Source organism: Lathamus discolor, chromosome 3, assembly GCF_037157495.1.
Source record: "Lathamus discolor isolate bLatDis1 chromosome 3, bLatDis1.hap1, whole genome shotgun sequence".
In the NCBI taxonomy this organism is placed as follows: domain Eukaryota; kingdom Metazoa; phylum Chordata; class Aves; order Psittaciformes; family Psittacidae; genus Lathamus; species Lathamus discolor.
The window spans coordinates 117,486,557-117,500,882 of NC_088886.1; the positions used below are offsets into that span (position 1 = coordinate 117,486,557).

A 14,326-nucleotide genomic window follows, 5' to 3' on the forward strand; every position below is an offset into this window, starting at 1 on the left:
CTGCAGATTGAGAAGGACCGAATAGGTGCTAAGCTGGTAACAGTTTGGTTTTTTTTACTCTTCTTCTCTTCTCTTCTCTTCTCTTCTCCTCTTCTCTTCTCTTCTCTTCTCTTCTCTTCTCTTCTCTTCTCTTCTCTTCTCTTCTCTTCTCTTCTCTTCTCTTCTCTTCTCTTCTCTTCTCTTCTCTTCTCTTCTCTCTTCTCTTCTCTTCCTCTTCTCTTTCTTCTCTTCTCTCTTCTTTTTTCTCTTCTCTTTTCTCTTCTTTCTCTTCTTCTTCTCTCCTCTCCTCTGCTCATCTCTTCCTCTCTCTTCTCTCTTCTCTGCTTATTGAAATAAGCAGCAGCGTGCAGCTAAAAATAAGACCAAGCATTCTCCAGATCTGCAACTGTTCTCTCAACTTGTCTACAACATTCCTTTCACTAATCACTACAGCACAAAATATGCCAGAATTGTTTGAAATCCAAGTCTAATCTCAGACACAGTCAAAGACTAATAACGAATGTTGTTTACACACATTTAATTCAACATACCAGAAGCAATTTTCTCACTCTCTTTAGCATTTTATTTGCTTATAAATACAAGTCAATACCACAAGATGGCACTTTCTTACTTGCAACACACACTACTATAAACACTTACCCTCTTCAAATGTTCCCAGATGTTTAAGATGTTTAAGTAACTTCTCAGTGGTTTTGAAACATTTAAAAAAGCAAGACCTTCTACAAACTGTATTTGTGTTTGATGCATATTAAATGAGGTCAGGTAATTAAATTCAAAAAAAGAATTTATAAATATTTCAGATAAGAAAATTTAAATATAAAAGCAGAGTTTGTATTAATTCAACTGAATAGCAATTTAAGCTGGCCATAATGCATCTACATGGTTTAATTTAATTTAAAATACTTTTTAAACAATCAAATCCTCTAACCATTCATCAAAACACCTATCTACTCAACTCTTTAAAAAATATTCTTGGTTAAGAAACCACCTATGCTTTTTCACAACAATCCTTATTCTGTCCTGTAGGTGGAAATGAAGCAAAACCATATTCCAGACTAGAAAACAGGATAAGAAGGAACTTTAAAAAACCTGATAACTTCAGACACTTCAACTCATTCTTCCTTGTGTTTCTCAAAATATGTGATACAGTTCTAAAGTCTTTGAACGAAATGTAAACACTAGAAAACTCATTGTTGAAATATGTGAAGAATAAAGAACCCTGCACTAATATAGTGCATAATGATGCTGTGTCAAACTTGTCATTTACAGTAAATGTCACATTTTCCTCAGGATTGTCATGCCTTTTTTTTTTTTTTTCTTTACTAATTCCTCTTCATGTCTGTAGATTCTCCTTCTTTTCTTCGTTCCTATTGCTCAACAGGAAGAGATGTATGTTCTGGTCTCCTCAGAAAAGTTTCACAAGATCCAAGTCTTTGACTCCATTATTTTTAACAAAGAGGTGGCAAAATTCTAAGCTTGCAATACTTCTGTTCTGCCCTGTATATTACACATCAGGAGATTCCTCAAAAAACTGAGAAGTCAGAGAGTTCCAAAAAAAGAAAGCAGTTAAGGCAGTTGATGTCTACATTTGGATTTCTTTTTTACATTACATATCAATGTCTCCATCATAAGCTAAGGTTAGAGGCTTCTGCTGTGGAGGAGTGCTTTGATGCTGCTTTGTCCTTTTGCTGCAAGAAAAATATTTCACGAGACAAAATTATAAACTGTAATAAGCTCAGAAACATCATTAAAACCCAAACTGCATCAAAAAATCAACTTCCCAAGCTGGTTATTTCATGTTGCAGTACAGTAACTACTTCCAAAAAAGCCACATGGACCTGCTTCTGTGCTATTACATGTGTGGTATGAACACACAGCCTGCTGAAAACAGGCAGCCAACTGTGCTCTTCATCTGGAGAGGAAATAAAGCATATTTGTTTCCCATGTCTTCTCAGAGCTGACAAAACAAGGAACACCTCACAGAAAAATTGAAACATGAACTGTCTAGGACTGGGATATTCTCATTTTTCTTTGTCATGGTATTGAAGCAACAGTAATTATTATTGAGAAATACACTTCCTCACCAGCCTTCAAGTGATGGAGAACTATGTAATGTAATTCAAAAAATCCTCTGTGTGCTCCACCGTGAAACCACAGAGAAATGGTAGCTATATGGCTTGGAAAATAAGGAAGCTGCAACTCCTAAGCAGAATCCAAATGCTGTTATTTAAGCTTTTTTACTGAAGAGAGGCTGAGAGAAGGACTAAGAGAGTGAGAGAATAAACAGAGTTTGGTTTAAAGAGGGCAATAATGCTGGCAGGCCATGGTTGTGACTCTTTGGTTGCCTGCCCTGATCTGACGGGGGCTGGGACAGCTTACACCATTAATATTAGTAAAGCCCAAACCAGCTCCATGGTCTTCAGGGACAGCTATAGGCACTGCAGGACACATGGATGCTAGCTGCTGTTCCCTTCTTATCCTCCAAGATGCATCAATGGCAGTGTCTTTCCAAATACTGAAACCATATAGCATAACACTAGCTCTGCCAAGCCAGGCCTACCACCCCTGTCAGGGGTGATGGCTGCTTTGGAAGAGGGTAGACAACCACCTCACCAGTAAAGCCCACCACCAGTGATGCACTGGTGTAGAGCAGAGCTTCCATACATCCAGTACCCTATCTCTAACAGTGGCTGGTAACCACAGCTTTAGACACAGGACATGTTTCCACCTGATGTATTCACTGCAAAAAACCTATTTAGGGATTTCCTGAGCTAGAGCATACATCCAGAAAACCGCAATTAACACCAAGAGACCCAATCTCCCATGAACTGTTACGCCGTCTTTGAATCCATTTATCTTCCTGGCATGCACAGTCCCCGGCAGCAGTAAGCTCAAAAGGTAATAATGCACTGTGTGAAAAATAAAATCTTTTGTTTATTTTAAATGATCATTTCATCAGATGCCTCCTACTTCTGATATTGTGGGAAATAAAAATTCCCTAGCACCCTTTTCTACTCCATTCATGATTTCATAGATCTCTATTGTATTTGCATGTCAAACATAATTTTCCAACTGAATGCCCCTATTCTATTTAGTCCTTCCTTGAGCAGAAGCCAGCTCCTCGATCCAATCGGCCTCCTTGCCTTTTTTCAGTTTAACTTTATCTTTCTTTTTTTTTTAAGAGTACAATAAAAAGCCCTTTCTGATCCCAGCAGCAGTCTGAATAAATATAAGGCTCTACTGATAACCAAAAAGAATTCTTTCCCTGCACAGCCATCATGCTTCTTCACAATTACATCCGTTAACATTACAGTTTTGAGAGTTTTAAATTCCTCTGAGATAGGGGCCAAATGAAGGCAGTTCAGTAATCCAAGGCTTTCATAAACCCTTGAGGGTTAAATCTCTGCAACAGAGACTGTTGTGATATATTTTGGATTGTTTAAATAAAAGCAAACTAGCTTTTATTTAAGGATAAAATACGTGCCATACTCACCACATCAGGTAGGATGTAAAGATCAGGAAAACTATGATGAGGAACCCACCAGCTGATACTCCATATACCCACATCTTCAGTTTACCATCTGTTGGAAGATGAGGAAAAATGACAGAGGAAGAATAAAAAACTTTATTCTAAAATAAACAAGTTCTTAACAGTGTAAGTAAACAGCACACAAGCAAAACTAGTAGCATCATGGATGGCAAACAAGCAAGGACTGGCTGGGAATAACCCATAAACCCCACATTTTTGACAGGAAAAAACAAAAGATTCCTGTAAAAACCAACGGTTTTAAAGATAAAATCTTAACTTCGGTAATGAGTGTAGATTTTCCTCAATGAAAACTTAAAATGAACTCTTTGCCTCAGTTTTCCAAAGCAGCATTATTTTATAATCTCCCCTCTGGCTGAGATGCCGCAGTTCATTACAGACAGCCTGGGCTTTTGGTGCAGCATAAGAAATAGAACCCAGCCAGGCTCCTGCCTGTGGAAAAGAGCAGGGGCATGAGATAATTGCAGTACATTGCTCAGGAGCTTCAGTGGCTGTTCTGGCAAAGGTGGTTCAATATTGAGCTGACCCAGACAGAAATGCAGAGAACACCTGATATGTTTAGCCTAATGAAAAGAGGACTGAGAATGGATGGGATTGTTCTCTGTAAATACTGGGGGGTCAACTGGGGTGAAAACACCAGCAAGCACAAGTGAACCAGCTACTTGGAGCTGGAAAATGCTTGGGCAACAAACGGGAATAAATTCAGCTTAGAATAAAAACAAGAATATGCTTTGTGTTGGTAAGAGGGATCAAGTTGTGCAAGAGCTCTCTAGTTGGGCCACAGGAGCAAGAGACATAACTGGCTTTCAGACAATGTAATGCTCTCGAAAGGACTATTTGGGTGGCAATGACAGTGGATCCACTCTGTGACCCTTGCAGGAACTTCATGCATGTGAGCTTGAGTGTGTTGAAACTTTTCCTTCTGATAGAAAGTCTCAAAACAGTATTTGGACACATCCTTAATTACAAGCTTTGCATTAATACTAATGATTTTTATAAGATCAGTATTTCTGTTTGTAGCTCTATTCTGGCTGTACAGCTTCCCTTGTGAGGAGAAGCATTGGTATTTTTTCCATGCAGCAGTAATCTGAGCTGATTCACGTCAACAGAGCTGTTAATACATACTGGAGGCAGGAATACGAACCTGCACTGTGCCCACAGACATGATTTGACAGAGGCCATTTCAAATTCAGTCATGCGAGTGGGAAGTTACTTCATGGACAGTCACTAGCACTGTTTTACATTTGATGCCTGAATGCTGATTTTTTTCAAAAAGGAAAGATATTTAATCAGATCCCATTCTTTCTCTTTTTTAATTCCAGGCTTTGCGGAAAAGACAAGTACCTCTCACAGATTTTCTCTTCTCCTCAAAACGCTTACAGCTTATTCCCCATGTCAGAAGAGCTCCGTTCGTTGGGTCTGGGTTATTTTTGTTGTGGCCTCTTTTCTGAAGTCTAGCTATGAAATGTTTCACCCTCTCAGCTGGAGAGGGCCACGAAACATTTAGCAGTCCTGTGAAGGAACTGTCACAGCCACAAAAAGGCATCCCACCATGCTTGCTATGAAGGCAGCTATAGTCTCAATTCCCAACATAAAGGCATTGGACCATGCCATCCTCCAGTTTAAACAATCCTATTTAAATTGCCTCTCAAGTTGAAAAAAGTTTCTGTATGTGAACTCTGGCCTCCCAGAGTATGGCAAAGAGAGTTAAAAAGCAGCCTGATTCAAAATCAGCTCTATGCTTTCCAGCAGAGCCTTTGAAAGACCGAAACCAGCAGACTTATTAAATCATAATAAAATTTGTGTTCCAAACTGTAAACAGGAAGGGAAATCACAAATGCGCTGGAGAAAGGCATGTATATTTTTACTGACAGGTATAAGCCTTCAGACGTACACAAATGTCAAGGGCTATGGTACTGAAGGGCAGTAAATGCCATCCATACAGGGAGCATTCACCATAGGCCTGCTAACAAGAGCATAACTGGTTTTATTGCAAACCCCCAGACTAGTAAGCCTGAGAGCCTGTTTAAGGGAATTACATATTTTGTCAAGTTAGACAAAAGGGAGTGATTTGAAGAGCACCAGCCTTGATACAGACTGAAGAGTTACCTGCAGGATGCCACGGGGTTGGTGATAAACTTAGCACATATGGAGCATGGTTATTCCTTCCCCATATATTGCTTCTGTAACATTTCTGCCCTAAAATTAAATAACACCATGCTCTGTAAAAACTCCTTAGTCCCTATTTCTGTCTTGCAGTCCCTGAGGGAGCACTGGCTCACAGATGCTGCATTGAGGTCAAGCCCACCAAAAGCTTTCAGAGCTGTAACCTCAAATGCTGATTTAAAAAGAGAAGGTTGCAGCATCCACCTACACCTCTCTCCCTTTTTCTAACCCTGTAAAGGTACCAGCTGAAGAGGTAACACCTAAGTAAGACAGCCTACCAAGGGCCACAGAAGCTGACAAAAAGGCAATTAACCCCAAAACTGTGACTCAAACTGCTGTGAACTGCATGGGCTTCAAGATGATGGGTTTGTTCAAAACCCAACCAACTTGAAAAGGCTTTGGACCGAGCTCTGTGAGCTTGAAGACTGTCAATGCAAAGGTTAACTACTGTATGCAAATCAAATATGCAAATGTAACATTCAAAGTATGATCACATATATCAGATAGAATTATGGCTCCCTGAATCCTGTAACAGAACTGTTCGTTACATATTTTCTAAAGGCTTGCGTTCATTACAAACTAATAGAAAACAAATGCAATGTCAGGTAACAGAAGAGGGGGAAGACTGCGCTGCCAGTGTTCATGAATATGGGGAGAACTAATACATTTCAGTAAAACTCGATGTGCCCAACACCTTTGTCTCTCATTTTAAAGTCCTATTTGCATTTTAGAAACATATTTTGAATAAATTAATTTTGCAAAATAAAAGTCAAAGTGGCAATCAGCTATTACATCTACAGCACCAGTCCTGTGGACTAGTGTGGGCACATCTCGTATGTGGCTCCAACTGGGAAGCATTTTATGATGTAGAAATCAGAGATCCTCCTGGGATGTACTTCTTGGGCACAGCAGCTTGCCTGCTTTTTGTGTTTGGTTTTTTGGGTTTTTTAATGTCTTCAACATTTTAAACTCTACACTTTCTATCCTGTTTTTTTCATACACTTTTGAAATATGGCAAGAAACAACCAGTGTTTTCTGTAATGAAATCTTAAGTACTTTCTGCTCTGAATCTTCTAAAGTGCTAGTGATCAGTATCTTCCCTGGTCCAAGCATATTACTTCTAGAAACATCATCAGATAAAAGTTCTAAGCATCCCCCCAAATCACATAGGAGTATACTTTTGCAAAATATTATTGCTTCATTCTGTCTTTGCTATCTCTCAACATAAGAGATTGTGATTACTCTGTATAGGTACAAACAAATGAAAGATGGCATGTGAATTAGAAACCGGGAGGTTGCTCTGCAGCTCCCAGACACAATCTCTGATGTTATGATCTACAAAGCTTGTACCTTTCCTCTATAGTAACATTGTAAAGACAATTTATTCCATTCATATTTAAGTTTTTCACCTGGATTAAAAGGTTGAATAGACCATCCTTTGAAAATGTCATGCATTTTTGAGTTGACAGGTTTATTTTTTCCAGCAGTGGTCTTAACATCAGCTTTCTTATCTTCTAAGCCTGGTACCTTCATGCAGTAATCCAGGAAACCATCTGATCTCATTATTTCTGTATATCCTCGCTCACAACCGCAGACTCCTCTCTAGGCAATAAAAGGGAATTCAGTATTAAACCAAATAATATCCTCTCACAGACCAGTGCAAACTGTAGGCACACCACGAAGAAAACGCAAGGTATATCCTGCACATGCAACTTAACCACCAAACTAAACAAGCCAGGAACTAGTGTCTGTAAACCCTTTTCAGCTAAAAAAGCAAAAGTATATTTGGGGAATTGGTTGAAAAAGAGTCGGTAACTACAGAAAAGCCCGACATACAAAAATTTTCATCCTAACAGGCTTAAGAGGCATCTGTGGCTTGATCTAAAATCCTCAGTAAAAGATTTCCCACTGACCCTGCTGGGCATTACAAGAGACAAACAAAAACCAATCCCACTTCAGACCCAAACATTCATGTATTTAACAGGGCTATCTGAAATGAAGCTCACTTTCCTATGGCCAAATATCCACTGCTCTGGATCAGCATAAGAAGATTCTTCAAGATGTTTCTTAGAAGTCTGTGGTTCGGTAAAATAAATAATTCATTTTCTGGACTTCTACTTTTAAACAGCTTTTTTTAGACTTTAGTTTGTTTGTTTGTTTGTTTGTTTTGTTAATGTTCTTATAATTGCAATGCTTGTCTGAGAGTCTGATAGCCTCACTTATGATCCAAACTGGTGACTGATTTACAGTCTCTGTGATAAGAAGTTAACTTTTGACATCAGTTTTGTTGCCGCTATGTCTGCCACTTGTTGAAGGACATGATCCTGAGCTTTTCTGGTGAAAAGGTGAAGTCTAAAGAGTTTTTACAGCAAATAAATTAACATTTGCATTATTTTTATGTTCCTGTAGGCTCCAAGTACTCCCATGACCACCCTCCCAGCCACTTTCAGTTATCCATGAGCTAGTTTCGATTGTAATTTCTCAGCTCAAGCTGAGAGCTGTGAAGGCTATTTTCAAAACATAAATATCTAAATCCCAGCTGCCCCTGGCTACTTTAAGGATTCTAGATTTTATACTCCATCACAGTACTGACATGTATGAGGCATTCTGGGAAGCTTTTACTCTGGAGTTCAGTACTGCAGGAAGGGAAATTCATAATCTCTTGTGTTTGCTCAGAGGAAAAGAAGTGGCAGTGGATCCACAATTCAGCAACTGCTGCAGATGTTCAACATTTCAGAAGAAAATGTCACTTACAGGTTCTGCTTTAGAAGAGAGTATGGAGTTTGTGGGATCATGATGCTGCAGATTCCCTACATTCATGAAGGCTTTCTGTTTCCATGAAGGAGCAGGGCAGGATATACTCTTTTATCTCCTTTACTACAGAAGTTTTAAATAGTCCATTTTCTACAGTACTGTTCAATAGCATTCAATGAAAATGAAACCAAGAGGGTCCAAAGCTCCTCCACAGAAAAGAAGCAAACTCGTAACACCACACAAATAGCCCATCACTTGTTTATGCAGATAAACAGGTGACTGAAAATTCCCACAGACTGAAATTCCCACAACTTCCTCGAGGTGGTACCATGGACACACTAAAATATCTTCTAGGGCCTGAAATGCATACATAGGCTAATTGAATAGATTTTGTAGTGTTAATTTCTCAACCATATTCTGCAGGGAGCAATTACCTGTGTGCAGTAGGAGAATGGTTTTGTGCACGCTGGGCTGCAGTACCAAACTTCTGCAGGTTTTGTCCGAAGAGCACACCCTCCTGGTAAAAGAAAATACGGAGTGACTTCAAGGGCATGCTTTAAAGTGTTTTTGACTTGGATCACAATAGTGTAAGAAATGCTTGCTTGCTTGCTTTATATAGTTAAATACTAGCCTATTGAGCACATTAGCATAATATCTGTAGGCATTGCATTAATTAATTTGCCTTAACAAGGCAGGGAATTATTATCATACCCATCTTGTTAATGGAGAACAGAGATACACAGATTTAAGCAATTTGCCACAGGCCACATAGGAAGTTGGGGACAGAATCGAGAATTAGATGCAGATCTTCTGTGTCCTCATTAATGCCTTATCTACATAAGAAGACATAATTCACATAATGCCTTTGCCCATCCTCACTTGGGGAAGTCTGTGCTTCTATAGGCATAAAAACATGTTAATGCGTTCTTAACTGCTCAGCAATATTCGCACATAAAACTTTAGTTATTATCTTAACTAGTCATTATAAATAGAACTAGATAAGAACATCTGCATTTTCACTTCTACTCTCTCTTCATTCACCCTGTGCATATTGAGAGAGATCCTACACATGTGCAAGCCCTACTGCCTTTCCAGTCTCTCATGGACTTTCAAAGTGCTGACCATGAATTTCCTTTTTCAGCCTGTGCAGACAGAATTTGTAGGTCACAGCAACAGCAAGCATCTCACAGTTCAAGCGATTTGAGATTCCTGTGTGTTGAATAGAAGAAGAGGTACAGAAGCTGGGCTCTCTACCACGTGGTGTGATATTCTCTCCTGTTCTCCACTGTCACAGAAAGGTTGCACTAACGGCTGGGCAAGCCAGCCCAGGCAGCCTTTTTAATCTATGTGTACTCATTTCTTTCCATGACCAACTCAACAGTAGGGGTAACTCACCCAAATACTATCACGTAACACATGCATGACATTGACCTGTCAGAAAGGCTGGTGAGATCCCATCTGCCTTTCCTACACACAAATCTGAACTGAAATTCTGGGGGAGTTAGGAAGGATGTCCAACTTCCCTCTGAGCAGCTGATGCACAAGGAGAACCTGGATGGTGACTTTTTATTCATAATTGTGCATGAATGACAATTTGTTCATATACCTGTGACATTTATTCCATCTGAGCGCTGACACCACACCATGCGTACGTTGTCTTGCCACAGGCTGGTTTTCCACATGTAGTCATAACACTTCCCTCCTGCAATATTAATACCAGTTAGTCTTCACCTTGCAACAAAACTCTTTAATTGAAGGAAGCAGCACTGGGGTCATGTTACCTGAGCAAGGCCGTGTTTCCATTTCTTGTCCAGAGCAGCTCTCCTGGTTCTTGGGAGACTGAATGATAGATGCCCTGGATCGAGACTGGTGTCCCATTGTCTCAAAGCTCCTGCCATTGATGCAGGTGAGCTCGCAGGAGCTCCATTCTGACCACTCTGTCAGGTGGCAGTCACCTGCAGATTGGAAAAATAAATCACAGGTTTTCAAAAGGACTCAGCTTTAAAGGATAAAGACATTCCAAGCATACAACAGCTTTAACAGTGAAATACCCACACTTTATCGCTTAGTGGTATGCAATATTCACATTTTCTCTTCATGGGGAATCTCGTTTTCTCAAAAAACAAAGAAGGCTTTTTCAGGTGATCTAGAAACAGCAGGCTGAGCATTTACCTGATCAGCATTTACCTGATTTACTTTAAGTGCAAATTCTTACCATGACAGCTGACACTACTCAGAGCTATGGAAGCATCTCCATCTCAAGACGGTTATAAAGGCAGAAAGGCACCATGGCTTTCCAAAGACTTTACCTGGGCATGGCACAGAGCATGGTAACTGCAGCACACTCTCCTTCAAAGGCAGTTCACCACATAATGTGTTTTCTACTGGTCTAGATGAAGCAGAAACAGATGAATCATGTACTACACATGTGAGGTTGCGGACTTGCAATCCATCTCCACACTGTCCACCCTACAAAATGATAGAAGGGAATAGAGATACCCATCATTGACGTTAGCAGATGACAGAAGAAACACAGCTGATTCCACCTAAAAAGACTTCAAAGACACAAATTTGGTCTTTGGACAGCAATAGTATCCCCAATTATGGGAAGACAGATGGAGATCTCCTTTGTACACATCTCTATAGGAACTCAGAGGCAAGGGCAGAGCCACACAGAAAAGTGTGTTGTAACCAAAGCTGGAGAAGAGGTGGGTACCATGAAAGAATACCATCTTTGGGTATTCATACCTTTTACTAGAACTAGTGAATTTACTGATTCTTAATTAATGCCCAATTACACGAACACAGAAATTTCTGGCTTTTCTGAAGAGGCCAAGAGAAGAGCCTGCCCATAAGGAATGGACATTTCCACTCACCTCCTTTGATGATTCGGCCCAATAGGAGCACTCACATAGTTTAAACCCTGCAACAGCAAAAAATCCTCCAGCACACTTAATTAGACTGGAAGGGTTATTGCTCACTAGGCTGTTTGTGCAATTTATTAAAGGGAGCTGTTGGTTCTGGAGATCAACAGATCAACAACTCATGTCAAATACTCTACCAAAGCATCACCCAAAGTGAGCCATCAGCTGTTAGTCCTCCCATCTGAAAAAGCAATAGGAGGCTCCATCTGAGTCACCCTACGCTTGTCACCTCAGTTCTGAAATAATAATACACCAAACTGCTTGCAGAAGAAGTCTTCCTTTACTGGAAAATCAATATTGTTTGGCTAAAGTGATGATCCAGCGCTCAGGATGCTGTAAGAGCTGAAGAAATAAGGCTGTTTCCAGATGCTGGAATTGTTTCATTCTCATCTGAAAAACAGAGCAGCAATGATGTCTGAGGTGCACACTTTAAACTTGTGCAATGCTTTATGAAACGTGCACCTGAAGCCTTGTGGAAATGGCACCTTACAAAATTCGGTAAATAAAACTGAAGAAGAAGGATGAAACATTGCTTTTATGTAACCAAGGGAAGTGCTCCTTTGGATCACTTGGCAGTGGATTCTTTTAAAATAATGGACTTCATCTGCAGAACAGAATGGCTCCTGCTGAGTGCATTCATTCAGCAGCGGGTTTGCTAGCAGGAATCTCAGGAATGGCTTTCCTGCACACACCTGGCTGCTTTTTAATTCTCCCCATCCCTTCTGTTGCAGAGCCACAATGAAACGGAAATAAGAGCATAACTAGCTGGATTTAGAGTAGTTGCTAATCAAACGCATTTTAGAGAAGTATTGGTGTAGATTTACAATATGTATCCAGATTTAAAGGTTTTAACACCGTGTCTCACTTTAGTCAATATGTAACTTACTGTTCTAAATTACTGTTTCACCACTGAAACCTCTGTTGTGGTCTGAGATTAATGGTGTGTGAATAACTCATGCAGCTGTCACTGGGGTTAGAGCTCTTAGAAATGGCTACTGGAAACTAGAAGATGATGTGGAGAAAATTCTCAAGGGAAATGGGCACTAATCAAACTGCAGTTTGATTTCCAGCTCAAAGTGGCTCAAGGAACAATTAAATGACTGGAGAGGACAAAAAGAGTTTTTAAAAAGAAACTTATTCTTCTATAAACAATATAGAAGTATTTATATATGAATCAATATGTAAATATTCACATGAATATCGAGATAGAAACAGAAATAGGTGAAAACTGTACTTCTTTCAGGTGCAGCATTGCCCACTGTAAGAGTCCACACGCAACATTTTTCATTATTCTTTGTATCGTGCGATATTGAAAATACATTCATATTTTCCAATGTTCAGAATAAAAAATAAAAAGAAACCATGAACTTTCAAACAATCACACAAAAACACAGTGTGTTTTTACAATCAGCTGAACACTGAAAAATGTCATTCTGTCATTTACAGTAAGAGATGGTTTTTGGTATATTTGGTAAGGTCACAAGCAATACTGGAGCAGTGCATTAAGTTCGCTATCATCTTCACAATTCTTCATGTCCCCAAAATTATACACTTGAAGATCTAATTAATAGGTATGGAATCAGAGGAAGTTCACTGCTGCAACAGCACACTGAGGATGCAGGGAATAGCTGCTAATCAGAGGAGAACTGCCAAGGTAATGATCACGTATTCAAAACTCAGGGAATCAAATCTGTATTATAAATGCTCTTCCTTGGAAGATGTGATCATCTCAGATTTGCCTAGAACCAGCAACTGCTTCTTGAGTCATGAGCTCCTTGTAGGAAATGTGAGGGGATTTAACTTCCAGAGGGGATTCCCTCCATTTGGCTGCAAAAGTTTCTACTCTGACCCTATGGGAAATGCAGAACCTACCCTGGGTTCCCTAAATAGAGGCTGGAGGTACAGGCCCTTCCAAGAGCACCCTCATGGAGCCTCCACCTCCCATCTTCTTGCCACAACTGACCACTGGTAAAATAAGGAGGAGGTTTATGCCAGGTGTATGTTTTGACAGCCATGTATCTTCTGAATGTAGCAACACTAACATAAGGCAGCATCTACATAAACTTCTCGAAGATCACCCTCCTGTATTCCTCAAAATTTACACACTAATAAGGCAAGAGATAACAGTCCTAACGAGAGGCTTTACCCAGAAGTGTCTTTAAGAAAACTCTTCCCTTTTCAGCTTTACTGGGGTGCATGTGTGTTCACAAGTCTTTTAGGTAAACAGTTGATTGAGCAATGCTTTCACAGGTTGATGAGCATTTAATCAGCTAAAAGTTTTCTCTAATGAGGAAGTGTTGTGTGACCACATTTAAGGGAGTGCTTTCAAAACACATTACAAAGGAAGGACTACATTCTTAGTCTTCTTAGGAACATTAGGCAGTAAGTGCTTCATAATGTCTAGCTACTTATATTCCTTTAATGGAAAAATTGAGAACAGTGTCAGCCACTGCTGATTTATTTTTTTTAAAGCTAATCAGGGTAAACCACTTCAACTCCAGTAGGAAAATGATTAATGTAATGTAACCCTCTAAGGTTAGGTGTATTGACTACTTCCCAAGTTGTGCATCCCTCTGAATGCAGCAGAAATGCCCCACGCCCACCAGAAGTGTGCCTGTGATATGCGTAATTACCTGGAGAACAATGCACTGATTCCTGTACTGTGAGAATCAGCAATACAGAACACTTAGTGGGCTCTGTTCCTAAACAGGCAGACACCTCTAATTATTCACATGAACTCAATTTAGTATAAAATAGTCCTTCTACAATTAAGACAAGCAGTCTCAGTTATCTCATAATACAAGAAAAAAATATTTTAGCTCCATAATTGCTTGTCCTGTTTGTATTATTACAGGACAACACTTTCACAATATTCATTTTGGCCTTACCATAGTATGCATTTACCTTATTTCACAAAGCACCCTTGAGAACAGGG

The 14,326-nt window shown here is 39.7% G+C and overlaps 1 protein-coding gene across 6 annotated transcripts in view; it reads right to left on the reverse strand.

Moving 5' to 3' along the window:
- Window positions 1–549: 549 nt before the first annotated feature.
- Window positions 550–14,326, reverse strand: part of THSD7B (thrombospondin type 1 domain containing 7B) — a 340,543-nt gene continuing 326,766 nt past the window's right edge. For all 6 annotated transcript variants that reach the window (XM_065671287.1, XM_065671292.1, XM_065671289.1 and 3 more), the window contains exons 23-29: window positions 10,777–10,936; window positions 10,249–10,422; window positions 10,074–10,169; window positions 8,902–8,984; window positions 7,123–7,315; window positions 3,494–3,581; window positions 550–1,688 (exon numbers count right to left, since the gene is read on the reverse strand). In XM_065671287.1, coding sequence (XP_065527359.1) covers window positions 1,607–1,688; window positions 3,494–3,581; window positions 7,123–7,315; window positions 8,902–8,984; window positions 10,074–10,169; window positions 10,249–10,422; window positions 10,777–10,936 — 876 coding nt within the window. In that variant the 3' untranslated portion in view covers window positions 550–1,606. The remainder of the gene's footprint in view (window positions 1,689–3,493; window positions 3,582–7,122; window positions 7,316–8,901; window positions 8,985–10,073; window positions 10,170–10,248; window positions 10,423–10,776; window positions 10,937–14,326) is intronic.